The sequence below is a fragment of the Somniosus microcephalus genome, chromosome 4 (genome assembly GCF_052327205.1).
Source record: "Somniosus microcephalus isolate GS21.2 chromosome 4, FLI_Smic_1.0, whole genome shotgun sequence".
Classification (NCBI taxonomy): Eukaryota; Metazoa; Chordata; class Chondrichthyes; order Squaliformes; family Somniosidae; genus Somniosus; species Somniosus microcephalus.
The window spans coordinates 75,657,522-75,676,001 of record NC_140990.1 but is presented as its reverse complement, the minus strand read 5'-3'; the positions used below and the strand labels follow the sequence as shown (position 1 = coordinate 75,676,001).

General features: G+C 48.7%; 1 protein-coding gene and 1 pseudogene across 8 annotated transcripts; both read right to left on the bottom strand.

The window, feature by feature from the left end:
- The window catches only part of LOC147119262 (uncharacterized), a 36,412-nt pseudogene extending 36,285 nt beyond the window's left edge, over positions 1–127 (bottom strand).
- Positions 128–10,942: 10,815 nt separating this feature from the next.
- On the bottom strand, positions 10,943–11,896 carry LOC147119261 (uncharacterized). 8 transcript variants are annotated; one of them, XM_085983744.1, is made up of 2 exons: positions 11,794–11,896; positions 10,943–11,709 (listed from the first exon to the last, which is right to left on the bottom strand). In XM_085983744.1, exons 1-2 carry the CDS (start codon positions 11,867–11,869, stop codon positions 10,943–10,945), a joined length of 843 nt encoding a protein of 280 aa, XP_085839870.1. In that variant the 5' UTR covers positions 11,870–11,896. The 8 variants fall into 8 exon arrangements, with proteins under 8 accessions (XP_085839870.1, XP_085839864.1, XP_085839866.1 ...); XM_085983738.1 differs by having other exon boundaries at positions 10,943–11,041; positions 11,123–11,869; XM_085983740.1 differs by having other exon boundaries at positions 10,943–11,348; positions 11,433–11,869.
- Between the last annotated feature and the right edge of the window lie 6,584 nt (positions 11,897–18,480).

Sequence of the window (18,480 nt, the reverse complement as noted above, 5' to 3'; positions counted from 1 at the left end):
ATCGAGTGTTTACCAGTCACCAATGCAAGTATTGAAAGAGAAACCAGGAACGACCCAACACTGTTCCGAGTCTACGAGGTGACAGTGAAGGGATGGCCAGTGCATGGTGATCCTCGGTTACCGGCATTCTCGGCAAGACGAGACCAGTTGTCCGTCTGTCAAGGAACATTGATGTATGGAACAAGAGTGATTATCCCTCCTAAGTTAAGGGAGAGAGTTCTAAAGGAACTGCATGAAGGTCACCTGGGGGGAGTCAAGATGAAAAGCCTTGCTAGGGCTTATGTGTGGTGGCCGGGTATCGACCAACAGATAGAGGAGCTGACGAAAAGCTGCTCAGGGTGCCAAAAAGTGCAAAATACACCTCCGATTGCACCGCTGCATCCATGGGAATGGCCTTCAGCCCCATGGCAACGCGTACATATTGACTTCGCTGGTCCATTCATGGACTCCATGTTTCTAATTGCGGAGGACGCACATTCTAAATGGCCAGAAGTGATCAAGATGAATACCACTACTTCAGAAAAAACTATTGCGGTGTTAAGAACGATATTCGCAAGGAACAGATTGCCAGAACAAATATGTTCAGACAACGGACCACAGCTCGTGTCAGAAGAATTCCAAAAATTCTTAAAGAAGAATGGGGTGAAACATTATACCTCTGCACCATATCATCCGGCTACAAATGGGTTGGCCGAGAGATTTGTACAAACATTCAAAAAAGCAATAAAGGCCATGAGCGAAGATCAGATTCCACTACAACACAAGGTGGACAAGTTCCTACTGGCATATCGAAATGCCGCTCATGCAGTGACAAACCAAAGTCCTGCCATGATGTTTTATAACAGGAGGTTGCGGTCCAGGTTGGACTTGTTAAAACCAAATGTGCGGAGAGGAGTTGAAAACAAACAGTTCCAGCATATGAATAACAAGACTACTCGGAGTTTCGAGGTAGGACAACCAGTGTTGGCCAGGGACTATGGAAACGAGAAATGGCAATCTGGAACAATTCGGGCTAGACAAGGGCCCCTGATGTACACGGTAGATATTGGTAAAAATGTAATACGGCGTCATGCTGACCAACTGGTAGAATCGAGAACAAGGGTTGAACCCATGGTTACGACAGAGACAACCGTGGAAGAAGTTAGTGAACCTGAAGCATCTACCTCGGCAGTGAATGTACCTGATGATGATGTCCAATACATAGGAGACCAACTAGAGGAGTCACCTCAACAACCAGAATCAGAGACCCCTGAAAGACGTTATCCAACTCGAATCAGGAGGCCTCCTGAGAGACTGAACCTTTGAACTATTTCTACATGAAGTTGTATATGTATATATGTTATTATATTGTGTTAAATGGGGATATAACTGTTAAGCTAAAAAGGGAGGATTGTGGTGTATGTAACCTGTTCCACCTTAAGAGAACTTAAACCTGTTCCACCTTAAGAGATGTACTACTTTCTCTGGCTGCTGTATACTGTGATACCGGTGGTGACCACACCGGTATATAAGTGCTGTGTAGTGATCTGCTGTTCAGTTCATCCCCTGACCTCCGAATAGTAAAGACCTATTGAAAAGTTATTCTTGTAGTCTGTGTCAGTAATTGATCTTTAAATATACTGGAACACACAGACTTAACAATTATCACATTGCTGTTTTTGGGACCTTGCTGAGTGCAAATTGGCTGCCGCGTTTCCCACATTACAACAGTGACTCCATTTCTAAAGTACTTCATTGGCTGTAAAGAGCTTTGAGATGTCCGGTGGTCGTGAAAGGCGCTATAGAAATGCAAGTCTTTCTTTTTCTTTTAAAGCCCCACAGCCTCCCCTGGCCCCGGGCCCTGAATATTCTGAGGGGCGAGGGTGAACAGCCAGAGGTCATGGTCCATATCGGTACCAACGACATAGGTAGAAAGAGGGATGAGGTCCTGCAGGCAGATTTTAGGGTGCTAGGAAAGAGATTAAAAAGCAGGACCTCAAAGGTAGTAATCTCCGGATTACTCCCGGTGCCACTCGCTCGTGAGTATAGAAATAGGAGGATAGAGCAGATGAACGTGTGGCTAGAGAGAAGGTGCAGAAGGGAGGGCTTTAGATTCTTGAGGCTTTGGGACTGGTTCTGGGGGAGGTGGGACCTGTACAGGCCTGAAGGTTTGCACCCCAACAGGACCGGAACCAATACCCTCACGGGGAGGTTTGCTAGCGCTGTTGGGGAGGGTTTAAACTAATTTGGCAGGGGGATGGGCGCCAGGATGAAACAATAGAAAGGGGAAATAAAGTGCTCACAGGATTGGGAGAGGCAGAGAACACTAAAGTAAGATATAGTAAGGTATTAGGTGGGGTCAAACTAAGGGAGAATACAGGATGGTCTAAGATGGGTTTACAGTGTATGTATGTGAACGCACGAAGCACAGTAAACAAGGTCAGTGAGCTGCAGGCACAAATAGCCACGTGGGAATATGATGCTGTGGCAATAACTGAGACCTGGCTCAAAAAGGGCAGGATTGGGTGTTATATATTCCAGGTTATAGAGTGTTCAGGAAAGAGAAAAGATCGGAGGTGGTGTGGCAGTATTGGTCAAGGAGAATGTTACAGTGCTGGAGAGGGAGGATGGCCTGGAGGGGTCGAGGACAGAATCTATATGGCTACAGTTAAGAAAGAATAGAGGTGTCATTACACTGCTAGGTGTATTCTATAGACCACCAAATAGTGGGAAAGATATGGAGGAGCAAATTTTCAGAGAAATTACAGAGAGGGGCAAGAACTATAGAGTAGTGATAATGGGGGACTTCAACTATCCTAATATAGGCTGGGATCATAATAATCTTAAGGGCAGAGAAGGGGAAGAATTTCTGAAGTGTGTTCAGGAGAACTTTCTTGATCAGTATGTTTCTGGCCCGACGAGGGAGAAGGCATTGCTGGATCTGGTTCTGGGGAATGAGGTGGGTCAAGTGGAGCAAGTGTCAGTCGGTGAACATTTAGGGAACAGTGATCATAGTATCATAAGGTTTAGATTAGCTATGGAAAAGGACAGGGAGCAATCTAGTGTAAAAATGTTTAACTGGGGGAAGGCCAATTTCAGTGGGATGAGAACAGATCTGGCCCGGGTAAACTGGAATCAAAGATTGGCAACAAAACTGTAATGGAACAATGGGCTGCCTTTAAAGAGGAACTAGTTCAGGTACAGTTGAGGTACATTCCCACTAGGGGGAAAGTCAGGGCAACTAAAGTCAGGGCTCCCTGGATGATGAAAGAGTTAGTGAATATGATGAATCAGAAAAAGAGTGCGTATGACAGATGTCAGGTTGCAAATACAACTGAGAATCAGGTTATATATAGAAAGGTCAGAGGAGACGTGAAAAAGAAAATAAGAGGGGCAAAGCGAGGGTATGAGAATAGAATGGCAGCCAACATAAAAGGTAATCCAAAAGCCTTCTATAGGCATTTAAATAGTAAAAGGGTAGTAAGAGGAGGGGTGGGGCCAATTAGGGACCACAAAGGAGACCTAGGCATGGAGGCAGAGGGTATGGCTGAGGTACTAAATGAGTACTTTGCATCTGTCTTCACCAAGGAAGAGGATGCTGCCATAGACACAGTGAAGGATGAGGTAGTGGAGACACTTGATAGGATAAAAATTGATAAAGAGGAGGTATTAGAAAGGCTGGCTAAATCACCAGGAGCGGATGGGATGCATCCGAGGATGCGGAGGGAATTGAGGGAGGAAATCGCAGAGGTACTGGCCATAATCTTCCAATCCTCCTTAGATATGGGGGTGGTGCCAGAGGACTGGAGAATTGCAAATGTTACACCCTTGTTCAAAAAAGGGTGTAAAGATAAACCCAGCAACTACAGGCCAGTCAGTTTGACCTCGGTAGTGGGGAATCTTTTAGAAACAGTAATCAGGGACAAAATTAACAGTCACTTGGATAGGCGTGGATTAATTAAGGAAAGCCAGCACAGATTTGTTAAAGACAAATCGTATTTAACCAACTTGACTGAGTTCTTTGATGAGGTAACAGAGAGGGTTGATGAGAGCAATGCGGTTGACGTGGTGTACATGGATTTCCAAAATACGTTCAACAAAGTGCCACATAATAGGCTTGCCAGCAAAGTTGAAGCCCATGGAATAAAAGGGACTGGTGACTGCATGGATATGGAATTGGCTAAGTGACAAGAAACAGAGAGTAGTGAACGGTTGTTTTTCGGTCTAGAGGAAGGTACACAGTGGTGTTCCCCAGGGGTCGGTACTAGGATCACTGCTTTTCTTGATTATATATTAATTAATTGGATGCGGGTGTACAGGGCACAATTTCAAAATTTGTAGATGACACAAAACTTGGAAGTATAGTGAACAGTGAGGAGAATAGTGATAGACTTCAGGAAGACATAGACAGGCTGGTGAAATGTGCGGACACGTGGTAAAATGAAATTTAACGCAGAAAAGTGTGAAGTGATACATTTTGGTAGAAAGAATGAGGAGAGGAAATATAAACTAAATGGTACAATTCTAAAGGGGGTGCACAGAGAGACCTGGGGGTATGTGTGCACAAGTCATTGAAGGTGGCAGGGCAGGTTGAGAAAACAGTTAAAAAGGCTTACGGGATCCTGGGCTTCATAAATAGAGTCCTAGGCCTAGAAATTCAGTTGGCTGCGCCAGCCGTTAGTGCCTTAGGAGGAGTAGATCTCGAGCGCTAGGCGCTTAGCGCCCGGGCGCAGTGCGATCTGCGCCTCGCCCCAACTTCAGTACACATTTAGCGCCGGCGCAAAGTCATTGCGCGCGCTCATCTGCGCGCGCAGATCATGACGTCATTTTGTCGTGCAACGCCCTTTGTGCGCCCGGAACTGGAACTTCACTCGCGCCGCCCCATTGTGCGCCTGGCGGCCCGAACGACTGTGAAGTGGAACGGTACACAGCCGAGGCGGGCCGCAGGGAGCGCTAATTAAAGGGCACTTACCCTGCACTATAAAGGGCAGCCATTTTGCAGCACTCACTCTTGTGCAACGGATTTTTGGGGAGAGACCAAGGAAGACAGCTTACTGCTTTGGCCCAACACTAGGACAGGTATTTTTGGCTTCAGGCCAGAGATTTGCAATTCTCTTTGCCTTCATTGAGATCTCAGTGTTTGCCAGCATATTATGGGGGCTGCATTGGGTGCCAACGCTGACTTTCAGCCTTATGTCGGAAGGGCTTACAGATGCCGTGAGAGAGTGGCAGCCCTGGCTAGACGCAGAGGGGGCAACAGGCGTCGGCAACGGAGGCCTTACCCACTCAGGGAATACCGCCAGCAGTTCTCCTATCTCAACATGTCTGCCGCGCAGTGTGTTAGGAGGCTGCGATTCAGAAGGAAGGTGGTTGCAGAGATCTGCCAGCTGCTTCACAGAGATCTGCGTCCACAGCTGAGGCGCAGGACGTCTCTGTCGGTGGCAGTGAAGGTGATGGTGGCTCTGAACTTCTATGCCACCGGCTCCTTCCAATCCGCTGCTGGGGACATCGCTAACATCTCCCAGTTCGCTGTGCATTGCTGCATCCGCCAGGTGACCAATGCCCTTTTCACAAGGAGACGTCAATTCATCTCCTTCCCCATGACCCTGGACAAGCAGCAGCAGCGTGCAGTGGGATTTGCAAGAATAGCGGGCTTCCCCATGGTGCAGGGCGCCATTGACTGCACGCATGTGGCTTTGCGGGCACCTCTGGAGCATGCCGAGGATTACCGCAACCGGAAGGGCTACCATTCCTTCAACGTACAGCTGGTGTGTGACCACAGGCAGCGCATCCTAGCTGTCAATGCCCGCTTTCCAGGCAGCAGCCACGATGCCTTTATCCTGCGACAGACAATTGTGGCTGACATGTTCCAGGCACAGCCTCACCGAAGAGGATGGCTTATCGGGGACAAAGGCTATCCTTTGTGTACCTGGCTCATGACCCCGCTCCGCGTGCCCAGCACCCCTGCTGAAGAGGCATACAACGAGAGCCATCAAGCGACCAGGAACATCATCGAACAAACAATCGGCGTCCTGAAGCAACGGTTCCGCTGTCTGGATCGCTCCGGTGGAGCCCTCCAGTATTCGCAGGAGCGAGTCTCCCAATTAGTCGTCATTTGCTGCATGCTGCACAACCTGGCTATCCGCAGGACTCAGGCACTGCCACCTCACGTTGGACCACCACCTCAGGAGGAGGAGCAGGAGGAGCATGAGGAGGAGGAGGAGGACGAGGAGTACCAGCCCAGGAGGGAGGCAGAAGGTCCAAGGGCCGCCCGTCGGCGGCTTATTGAACGTCGCTTCTAGGCCCCCTGTCAGGGAATGGCTTGTGCCAATGAAAGAACATGATTGCAGCTGCTCCGCAAGCCCTCAGCCGGTTAAGGCAACAAACACTTCAAAGATCAAACATGGACAATCTGAATAAAGAAAATGGTTTATTGTACAAACTCAGGGCCCTTCCCACATGAAAACCAAAAACACACGAAACCCCCAAAAAACACTCACACACATGACTCACTCCCACAACCTGGGGAGCATTAACAAAAGATGTAAACAAAAATGGCCTTCATCCTCGGCCTTCACAAAACACCCATTCCAAAAAACAAAACATTTGGCCACACCCTCTACTTTGTGGCCCGCGAGGGCGATGCCTTCTGCAAACTTTGGCGGCCCCTGCACGCCCTGCTGCTCCTCCTCAAAGTGAGGCCAGTGGCTGCTGCAAGGCTGGGGGAAGGCTCCTGAGGGGCACATGTCGTGACTGCAGATGCCCTTGGGGGTCGGCCTAGACGAGGTCTGGCCCTCGAGGGGCCGGCTGGTGAATGCTGCAGCTGTGGCTGGGCAGCATCAGTCGCTGCAGCAGTTCGTGGCAGCTGCACTGGGGGAGTGGCAGTGGCGGCTGGAGGAATGGGGGCAAGCTGGCGGATGGCAGGCGCTCGCTGGTCGCCTGAGACACTGGCACCCGCCCGGGCCAGCACTGCAGCATGCGCAGCAATCTGCCGAGGGACAGACCGCTGTGCTGCTGCAGCGCGGCGGGTGCCCTGGCGAGGCCTGGCTGACACAGCGAGTGTGGCAGCAGTGAGTGCCCGTGTTGCCCTGTTCTGTGACCGCATCAGAGCAGCCAGTGACTGCACGGCACCACTGATCACCTGGCCAGTCGCTGCCTGAGCTGCCCCGAATTCCGCCCGACTCGCTGCCTGATCTGCCCCGAATTCTGCCAAACCCGTGGCCTGTGAGGCCCCGAATTCGGTCACACTCCGAGACAGGGACTCGATGGCCTCAGGCATCCGTGCCACTACCCCCATGAGCTCCGTGTGCCAGCGCTCCGAGTCCGCGGACATGTCCTCGAGGAGGCGCAGCTCCTCGGCGGTGACCGTCTCCGGACTGGAGGCCGGACTCTCCCTCTGGGGAGAAGGCCGCCGAGCTGCCCGACCCTTCCTGCGTTGCTGGACGCCGCTGGGCCCAGCAATTGGACTCCCCTCCGACCCTTCCCCCCTCTGGGGAGAAGGCCGCTGAGCTTCCACCCCCCTCCCGCGTTGCTGCAGGCCGCTGGTCCCAGGAGCTACACTCCCCTCCGACACTTCCCCCAGGCTCCCCTCCAGGGAAGACGTGTCCCCTACATTGGCATGGCTTGCCGCGGCTGAGGGTTCCCCTGATGGGCCGCCTTCCTCTTCCTCCTCCTCCTCCTCCTCTTCTGAGGGGCTGTCACTGGCAACTTCAGGGACCTCCTCCTCACCATCTGAAAGCAGAAAGGCACAAGAGTAGCTTTGGAGTGAGGAGAGGGCATCAGCGAGGGATGCATGAGTGGTGGCATTCAGCGCATTGGTCGGACAGTGGCAAAGGATGTAGATCTGATGCGCAAGTGGGACGCGAGAGGTCCAAAAGGTGATGTCCTTACCATTGGTGCCCAGAACAGGGTCGGCATCTCCAGATGCAACGGGGCCAATCACCCGGGCACCCATGATACGCTCCATGCGCTGTTGCAGCTCGGTGAGCTGCTGGATCTGGGGTCCGCCTCCCCCGGTCTCAGTCCTGCTCCTCTTATTATTGGCCAGCTTGGCCTGCAAGAGAAAGGACGGCCTCTAAGTACAGTGTGTAGCCCTGATCTTGTGTGCACTGCCTCCCATGGTCGAATAGCCTGGCCAGTGTGTAGCCCTGATCTTGTGTGCACTGCCTCCCATGGTCGAATAGCCTGGCCAGTGTGTTAAGTGCAGAATGTGCAATTGATGTTCATGACTGTCCCATAGCTGCTGCATGACGGCTGGCCATTAGGGCTTTCAGGTCCCTTTGCCCATAATGTGAGGTGCACATGCAAGGATGAGGAGGACACTGGAAAGGGTACTCACCCTGACAATCCTGGCGAGGTCATTTAGCTTTTTGCGGCATTGTACAGAGCTCCTGGGGACCTCACTGTTGGATGTCACCCTGGTGGCGACATGCCTCCAGGCTTTCCGGTAGACGCGGGCCGCCGGCTTCTTCCCATTGTCCGGAAACAAGATATGGCGTCTCTTCTCCACAGCGCCAACCAGCACCCTCAGATCATGCTCTGAGAAGCGCTGCGCTCGTTCACGGGCCTTCTCCATCCTTTCAGGTGCTATTTGGGTCCAGCAGCAGTGTTCAGGCCTAGCTGGAGGGTTGCAGTGTCCAGGGCGTGGCAGCAGACCAACTCGACCCTTCCCCCTTAAGAGCTGGCCGGCGCCAGGGTGTCTGCTGTCAATCAAGAAATGACCGCACCTGCGCTGCGCCCGGCCTCGGCGGTATCGCTCAGCACCGCCGGCTTAGCGCCTAAAGATAGTCGTGCATCGCCAGTTTTAGCGCTCGAGCAAACTCTTAGGGCGAAGCTACTGAATATCGGCGAAGTGGCATCGACTTTGCGCCGGGCGCAAACTTTAGCGGCCGCCCGACTTTACCGCCCCAAAAGTGGCTATAATGAATTTCTAGGCCATAGAGTACAAAAGTGTGGAAATTATGACGAACCTTTATAAAACACTGGTTTGACCCCAACTGGAGTATTGTGTCCAATTCTGAGCACCACACTTTAGGAAGGATGTGAAGGCCTTAGAGAGGATGCAGAAAAGATTTATGAGAATGATTCCAGGAATGAGGGACTTCAGTTACGTTGATAGACTGGAGAAGTTGGGGTTGTTCTCCTTGGAGCAGAGAAGGTTGGGAGGAGATTTGATAGAGGTGTTCAAAATCATGAGGGGTCTGGACAGAGTAGAGAGAGAGAAACTGTTCCCATTGGCGAAAGGGTCAAGAACCAGAGGACACAGATTTAAGGTGATTGGCAAAAGAACCAAAGGTGATGTAAGAACAAGCTTTTTTCCGCAGCGAGTGGTTAAGATCTGGAATGGTAGACTCAATCTTATCTTTCAAAAGGGAGTTGGATAAATATCTGAAGGAAAAAAATTTGCAGGGTAAGTGCAGGGGAGTGGGACTAGCTGAGAGTTGGCATGGCTTGACGGGCCGAATGGCCTTCGTCCGTGCTGTAACCATTCTATGATTCTATGAAATCCCTCTGAATCCCAACCTTTACGAGTCTCTCACGTTTTAAAAAATATTTTGCTTTTCTATTCTTCCTACCAAAGTGGATAACTTCACATTTCTCCACATTATACTCCATCTGCCACCTCCTTGCCCACTCACTGAACCAGTCTATATTTCTTTGCAGCCTATTTACGTCCTCCTCACTGCTTACTTCACACCTATTACACTCGGATCCCTCATCTAACTCATTGAAGTAGCTGAGGGCCAAGCACTGATCCTTGTGGTACCACACTAGTTACACCCTGCCACCCTGAAAATGACCCGTTTATCCCTACTCTCTGTTTTCTGTCCATTAACGAATCCTCAATCCATGCGAAGATATTACCCCCAAACCCATGAGCCCTAACCTTGTGTAACAACCTATTGTGTGGCACCTTATCAAATGCCTTCTGAAAATCCAAATATATTACATCCACTGGTTCCCCCTTATCTACCCTGCTAGTTACACCCTCAAAAGACTCCAATAGATTTTTCAAACACGATTTTCCTTTCATAAATCTGTGTTGACTCTGTCTGATCATATTGTGATTTCCCAAGTGCCCTGTCACCATGTCCTTAATAATAGATTCTAGCATTTTCGCTACTATTGATGTCAGGCTAACTGACCTATAGTTCCCTGTGTTTTCTCTCTCCCTCCTTTCTTGAATAGCAGGGTTACATTTGAAAGAAATTTCCAAGAAGCAGTTTTTGACCAAATTCGACTCCCACAGGGATGGGGAAATCTATAATAAGCACAGAATCGGTCAGGATTTAAAATTTATTTACAACTGATACGAAGGGCTCTTACATTTGGGATCTATCTTTATTCTGTCCACTCAAGGAGTTAGAAAACAGATTTTCTCCTGCGAATATAGAGCTGGCTTATTGGGCCATGATCTGTTAACTTGTTCATCTTCTGCTAAATACATTTCCTGAGGGAATTAACATCTAAACCAGGTTCTGAGGCGTGATGCTCTCTTCACACATCGAAGGTGAGAGAGATGCTGTGGGTCACACGCTAAGTCCAGTAGCTGAAAGTGATTAACAGACCGGGTTTTGTGTTTAGTGATCCCGGGCGTGTTACCGATACCTTCCCTGGATACCAAGGCTAGGAGAGGCACTCTGGAAGGTTTGGGGAGCTGGGACTTGTCCATGAGAGTAACCGAAGGTATGAGAACTGAAATAATCTCGAGTTAGAAAGGAGAAAAGGCCCAAAAATGGAGCAGTTGGTAACAGGACATCAATTAGTCTCCTCTTATCTTGGAGAAATCAACGACTCGACACACTGAGTGTTTGATATAAAGCTGATTTATTTGACAAATATCAATATATTAAACTCCAGCCCAGTTATTGGGTTACTAACATAATCAGAAACAAACCTCAATTGTCAGAATGAACATGGTTCAGTCCTGCATGTGATTAACAGCAGAAGCCAACCACTGAAGTCATTTGTGAACTCGCTGGTGTTTCAGCAGGTAAGATGACCGAGTGAATCTCTTCCCACACACGGAGCAGGTGAACGGGCTCTCCCCAGTGTGAACTCGCTGATGATTTAGCAGGTGGGATGACTGAATTAATCCCGTCCCACACACGGAGCAGGTGAATGGCCTCTCCTCAGTGTGAACTCGCTGGTGTCTCAGCAGAGTGGATGAATCAGTGAATCCCTTCCCACACACGGAGCAGATGAACGCCCTCTCCCCAGTTTGAACTCGCTGGTGTGTCAGCAGGTGGGATGACTGAATGAATCCCTTCCCACACACAGAGCAGGTGAATGGCCTCTCCCCAGTGCGAACTTGCTGGTGTGTCAGCAGGTGGGAGGAATTAGCAAATCCCCTCCCACACACGGAGCAGGTGAACGGCTTTTCCCCAGTTTGAGTGTGTTGGTGTGTCAGCAGATCTCTTGTCCTTTTAAAGGTCTTCCCACACTCAGAACATTTGAAAGGTCTCTTTTCAGTGTGAACAAGTTGGTGTTTAGTGAGGTTGGTTAATTGAGCAAAAACCTTCCCACACACAGTGCAGGTGAATGGTCTCTCTCCAGTGTGAACTCGCATGTGTTCAGTGAGGCTAGATGACTGCCCAAACCTCTTCCCACATTGAAAGCAACTGAATGGCCTCTCTCCAGTGTGAATTCGCTGGTGGTCAGTGAGGTTCGATAACTGCCCAAATCTCTTCCCACAGTGAGAGCAACTGAACGGTCTCTCCCCAGTGTGAACTCGCTGATGTGTCAGAAGGTGGGATGACTGACTGAATCCCTTCCCACACTCGGGGCAGATGAACGGCCTGTCCCCGGTGTGACTGTGTCGGTGAGTTTCCAGCCGGGACGGGAAGCTGAATCCCTTCCCACAGTCTCCACATTCCCACGGTTTCTCCATTTTGCGGATGTCCTTGTGTCTCTCCAGGTTGGACGATCAGTTCAAGCCTCATCCACACACAGAACACGTGTACAGTTTCTCCCCGCTGTGAATGGTGCGATGATTTTTCAGGCTGTGTAACTAGTTAAAGCTCTTTCCACAGTCAGTGCTCTGGAACACTCTCACTCGGGTCTGGGTGTCTCGGTGCTTTTCCAGTCACACTGATGTTTGAAATCTGTTCCCACAGACAGAACAGGCAAACATTTCTCCTTCCACATTCAAAGGCTGATGATATTCCCTGTAAAAGCAGTTTACAAAAGAGATCAATGTAAGTTCAGGATTAAAATGCAGAACAGATAATTTTAGTTTCTATGGAACATTCTTTCCTCTCTTATTACATAGAATTACCCAGATTGTAGAACACAGAAACAGGCCATTCGGCCCAACTGGTCCATGCGGTGTTTATGCTCCACACGAACCTCCTCCCATCTCTCTTCATCTCACCCTATCAGCATCTCCTTCTATTCCTTTCTCCCATGTGTTTATCCAGCTTCCCCTTAAATGCATCCCTGCTCTTCACCTCAACTACTCCCTGTGGCAGCAAGTTCCACATTCTCAGCACTCTCTGGGTGAAGGAGTTTAATCTAAATAGGACTTTCCTGGGCAGCCAATCAGCACTGCTGCCTCTTTTGTGCATGGCGAGGCTAAACAGTTGATATTTTCTGATCAAAAAGAGTTGAGCTCGGCAGCATTAGTCCTGTTTTGCCTCCTTTGGAGACCAGGTGTACGAGCAGAGTGAGCGCAGCCTTCACAGCAACCGCAATAAAATTGTTACAGTTGTGAAGGAACTTTGTGTCAGTGCACTGGACCACAAACAAAGTATGTGTGTCAATTATTGTCTGACTGAGCTATTGAGAAGCGCCTTGGGAAGTTTTAAAGGCAATATATAAATGTAAGTTGTTGTTGGTGTATAGAGTACTCTGTTTAAAGTTAGTGAAATGATCGCTAACCAAGGAAGATCATTTTTTTGTTTGGTTCTGTTAGTTTTCATAGAATCATGGAAATGTACAGCACCAAGGAGGCCAATCGGCCCGTCGGGCCTGTGCTGGCTCTTAGAATGAGCACTCGTGCTTAGTCCCACATCCCTGCTTGTTGTCTGTAATCCTGTAAGATCCTCATCCTCAAGTACCCGCCCAGCTCCCTTTTAAAATCATATCATAATCCTACCGCCTCTCGGAACCATCTCTTCCACTTCAGACCAGCGCCACCACTCGCACTGCGCATGCTCAGAGCACCGTCCAGTTCCGCGTCTGCGCACTGGGCTCCTGCGGTCATTGATAGGGCACTTTCTGCCGCGTGGGCGATTCTGGGTATACACACCGCCATTGGAAGCCGCAATTGGTCAACAGAACATTTTTTTTCTCATCCCTTCGATATTGGGGCCGGTGGGGCACACTTGCCACAGGACTCAATATCGATCCCCTCCATCACTGGTGCACTTTGTCTGCAGTGTGTACGGTCTACAAGATGAGCAAAGGTGAGATTGTGTGGAGTCAAAGGTCAGGCCGTGTGGAGTCAAGGGCCAAGTAGCATGTTTTGGTGAAAAGATGGCTACAAAACAGAAATCAGAGAGTAAGAGCTAAGGGAAGTTTCTCGGACTAGCAGAACATGAGAAGATCCGTGCTGGGACCCATGTTCACCATTATATGGACTCAAAAATTGGACATCGTCCTAACAGTTCAAAACTGGGCAGCTACGAGGCGCTGTGGGCAATCAGCAATTGCAGACTGTATTCCACCACAAACTGCAACTGTAAGCTGCGAGGAGGAAGCAAAGAGCCTGCAAAGGGATATAAACAGGTGAGTGGACCTAGAAACATAGAAGAAAGGAGGAGTAGGCCACTCGGCCCCTCGAGCCTGCCCCGCCACTCAACGAGACCATGGCCGATCATCCAAACTCAGTACCCTGTCCCTGCCTTCTCTCCGTATTGCTTGATCCCTTTAGCTTTAAGAAATATATCTAACTCCTTCTTGAATATATTTAATGAATTGGCCTCAACTGCCTTCTGTGGTAGAGAATTCCACAGGTTCACCACTCTCTCGGTGAAGAAATTCCTCCTCATCTCTGTCCTAAATGGCTTACCCCTTATCCTTAGACTGTGACCCCTGGTTCTGGACTCCCCGACCATCGGGAACATCCTTCCTGCATCTAGTCTGTCTAACCCTGTTAAAATTTTATACGTTTCAATGAGATCCCCTCTCATTCTTCTAAACTCCAGCGAGTATAAGCCCAATCGACCCAATCGCTCCTCATACGTCATACCTGCCAGCCCAGGTATCAGTCTGGTGAATCTTCGCTGCACTCCCTCCATGGCAAGAACATCCCTCCTCAGATAAGGCGAACAAAACTGCACACAATACTCAAGGTGTGGTCTCATCAAAGCCCTGTACAACTGCAGCAAGACATCCTTGTTCCTGTACGCGAACCCTCTCGCTACGAAGGCCAACATACCATTTGCCTTCTTAACCGCCTGCTGCACCTGCATGCTTACCTTCAGCGACTGGTGCACAAGGACACCCAGGTCTCGTTGCACTTCCCCTTCTCCCAATCTATTGCCGTTCAGATAATATTCTGCCTTCCTGTTTTTGCCACCAAAGTGGATAACCTCGCATTTATCCACATTATACTGCTTCTGCCATACATCTGCCCAATCACCCAACCTGTCCAAATCATGCTGGAGTTTCTCGGCATCCTCCTCACAGCACACAAACCCACCCAGCTTTGTGTCGTCTGCAAACTTGGAGATATTACATCTAGTTCCCTCATCCAGATCATTAATATATATTGTGAATAGCTGGGGTCCTAGGACCGATCCCTGCGGTACCCCACTAGTCACTGCCTGCCACTCAGAAAAAGACCCGTTTATTCCAACTCTTTGCTTCCTGTCTGCCAACCAGTTCTCTATCCAAGTCAGTAGCTTGCCCCCAATCCCATGTGCCTTAACTTTACACGCTAACCTCTTATGTGGGACCTTATCGAAGGCCTTCTGAAAGTCCAAATACACCACATCCACTGGTTCTCCCTTAGCTATTCTACAAGTTACATCCTCAAAAAATTCCAGTAGATTAGTCAAGCACGATTTACCTTTTGTAAATCCATGTTGACTTTGTCCGATCCTGTCACTGTTTTCCAAGTGCTCTGCTATTACATCTTTTATAATGGACTCTAGCATTTTCCCCACTACCGATGTTAGGCTTACCGGTTTATAATTCCCCTGATTCTGACTGCAAGGGACCTAAGCTTGACTTCACCAATCTTTTTCTCTTCACATATCTATAGAAGCTTTTACAGTCAGTTTTTATGTTCCTTGCAAGCTTACTCTCATACTCTATTTCCCCCCTCTTAATTAATCCCTTTGTCCTCCTTTGCTGAATCCTAAACTGCTCCCAATCCTCAGGTTTACTACTTTTTCTGGCCAATTTATATGTCCTCTCCTTGGATCTTATGCTATCCCTAATTTCCCGTGTTAGCCATGGTTGAGTCACCTTTTTTGTTTTATGTTTATGCCAAACAGGGATGAACAAATTCTGTAGTTCATCCATGCGATCTTTAAATGTTTGCCATTGCCTATCCACCGTCAACCCTTTGAGTAACATTCCCCAATCATTCCTACCCAACTCGCGCCTCATACCACTGTAGTTTACTTTATTTAAATTCAGGACCCTAGTCTCTGAGTCAACTACTTCACTCTCCATCTTAATGAAGAATTCTATCATATTATGATCGCTCCGCCCCAAGGGGCCTCGCACAACAAGATTGCTAATTATTCCTTTCTCATTACTTAATACCCAATCTAAGATGGCCTGATCTCTAGTTGGTTCCTCAAAATATTGGTCCAGGAATCCATCCCGTATACACACCAGGAATTCCTTCTCCACAGTATTGTTACTAATTTGGTTAGCTCAATCTATATGTAGATTAAAGTCACCCATGATAACTGCTGTGCCCTTATTGCATGCATCTCTAATTTCCCGTTTAATGCCATCCCCAACCTCTGCATTACTGTTTGGGGGTCTGTATACAACTCCCATTAACGTTTTCTGCCCCTTGGTATTTCGCAGCTCTACCCATACAGATTCCACATCATCAGAGCTAATATCCTTCCTTACAATTGTGTTAATCTCCGCTTTAACTAGCAATGCTACCCCACCTCCTTTTCCTTTTTGCCAGTCTTTCCTGAATATTGAATACCCCTGGATGTTGAGTTCCCAGCCTTGGTCACCCTGGAGCCATGTTTCCATAATCCCAATCATATCATATCCGTTTACATCTATTTGCGCAGCTAATTCATCCACCTTATTATGAATACTCCTCACGTTAAGGCACAAAGCCTTCAGGCTTGTTTTTTTTAACAATCTTAGACCTTTTAGAATTATTATTTACTGTGGCCATGTTTGATTTAAACCCTTGATTTCTCTGACTGCCACTTTTGTTTTTCTCCTTCCTGTCTTTTGCTTCTATCCTTGTTTCCCTTTCCTCTGTCTCCCTGCACAGGTTCCCAACCCCCTGCCATTTTAGTTTAAACCTTCGCCCACAGCACTAGCAAACACTCCCCCTAGGACATCGGTCCTGGTCCTGCCCAGGTGTAAACCGTCCAGTTTGTATTGGTCCCACCTCCCCCAGAACCAGTTCCAATGTCCCAGGAATTTGAATCCCTCCCCCTTGCACCATTCCTCTAGCCACGTATTCATCTGAAATATCTTTCTATTTCTACTCTGACTAGCACGTGACACTGGTAGCAATCCTGAGATTACTATCTTTGAGGTCCTATTTTTTCATTTACCTCCTAACTCCCTATATTCAGCTTTTAGGACCTCATCCCGATTTTTACCTATATCGTTGGTACCTATATGCACCATGACAACTGGCTGTTCACCCTCCCCTTCCGAAATGCTCTGCAGCCGCTCTGAGACATCCTTGTCCTTGCACCAGGGAGGCAACACACCATCCTGGAGTCTCGTTTGCGGCCGCAGAAATGCCTACCTATTCCCCTTACAATAGAATCCCCTATTACTATAGCTCTCCCACTCTTTTTCCTCCCATCCTGTGCAGCAGAACCGCCCATGGTGCCAGGAAGTTGGCTGCTGCTGTCTTCCCTCGATAAGCCATCCCCCTCAACAGTATCCAAAGTGGTATATCTGTTTGAGAGGGGGATAGCCACAGGGGACCCCTGCACTACCTGCCTGCGCCTACTACTCTGCCTGGTGGTCACCCATTCCCTTCCTGCCTGTGCAGCCTTTACCTGCGGTGTGACCAACTCATTAAACATGCTGATGTAAGCCCCCAAAGTGTGGACCAAGTGATATACAAAGTCGACATCACCGGCTTGTTGCAAGAAAGACAGACCCAATAATTGAAGTCAAAACGGTTTATTCAGGCCTGGGGAGTATTTCTTGCATCCCCACGCAAGACCAAAACTCCAACGAGCCTCTCAAAGTCCACACAGTTATACACATTTTGCAAGCCATACCTCCTCAGAGATCCAATCGATTTAAAAGTTTATACATTAATCACTATCTGGGAGTGCCTTATTCGTACAGAGTAACATATAGGATAAGTTTGGTTTTCCCCATAAATGAGTCATGCTGGTCTGCTGATTTCTTGGAAATGAGTTTTTTTTAAATTCATTGATGGGATGTGGGCGTCGCTGGCTAGGCCTGCATTTAGTGCCCATCCCTAATTGCCCTTGAGAAGATGGTGGTGAGCTGCCTTCTTGAACCGCTGCAGTCCATATGGTGTAGGTACACCCACAATGCTGTTTGGAAGGGAGTTCCAGGATTTTGGCCCAGCGACAGTGAAGGAACGGCGATACAGGTCCAAGTCAGGATGGTGTGTGGCTTGGAGGGGAACTTGTAGGTGGTGATGTTCCCATGCGTCTGCTGCCCTTGTCCTTCTAAGTGGTAGAGGTTGCAGGTTTGGAAGGTGCTGTTGAAGGAGCTTTGGTGAGTTGCTGCAGTGCATCTTGTAGATGGTACACACTGCAGCCACAGTGCGCCGGTGGTGGAGGGAGTGAATGTTGAAGGTGGTGGATGGAGTGCCAATCAAGCGGGCTGCTTTATCCTGAATGGTGTCGAGCTTCTTGAGTGTTGTTGGAGCTGCACTCATCCAGGCAAGTGGAGAGTATTCCATCACACTCCTGACTTGTGCCTTGTAGATGGTGGAAAGGCTTTGGGGAGTCAGGAGGTGAGACACTCGCCGCAGAATTCCGAGCCTCTGGTCTGCTCTTGTAGCCACAGTATTTATATGGCTGGTCCAGTTCAGTTTCTGATCAATGGTAACCCCCAGGATGTTGATAGTGGGGGATTCAGCGATGGTAATGCCATTGAATGTCAAGGGGAGATGGTTAGAGTCTCGCTTGTCATATCCCTTCTGGCCCCTACTAAGTTTCATTTCTCCAGAAGTGAGTCATACTCCTTCTGCCTCTGTTAGGTTCAGTTTCCTGGAAATGAGTCAAACCAGTGTCTCCTTTTGTAAGTTTCATCTCTCCAAACTGGTAGAGTCATTTCTGCAATTAAACATACAAGTAATTAGTACACTTCATCGTTAAACATTCTGTGGCTGCAGTTGAATCC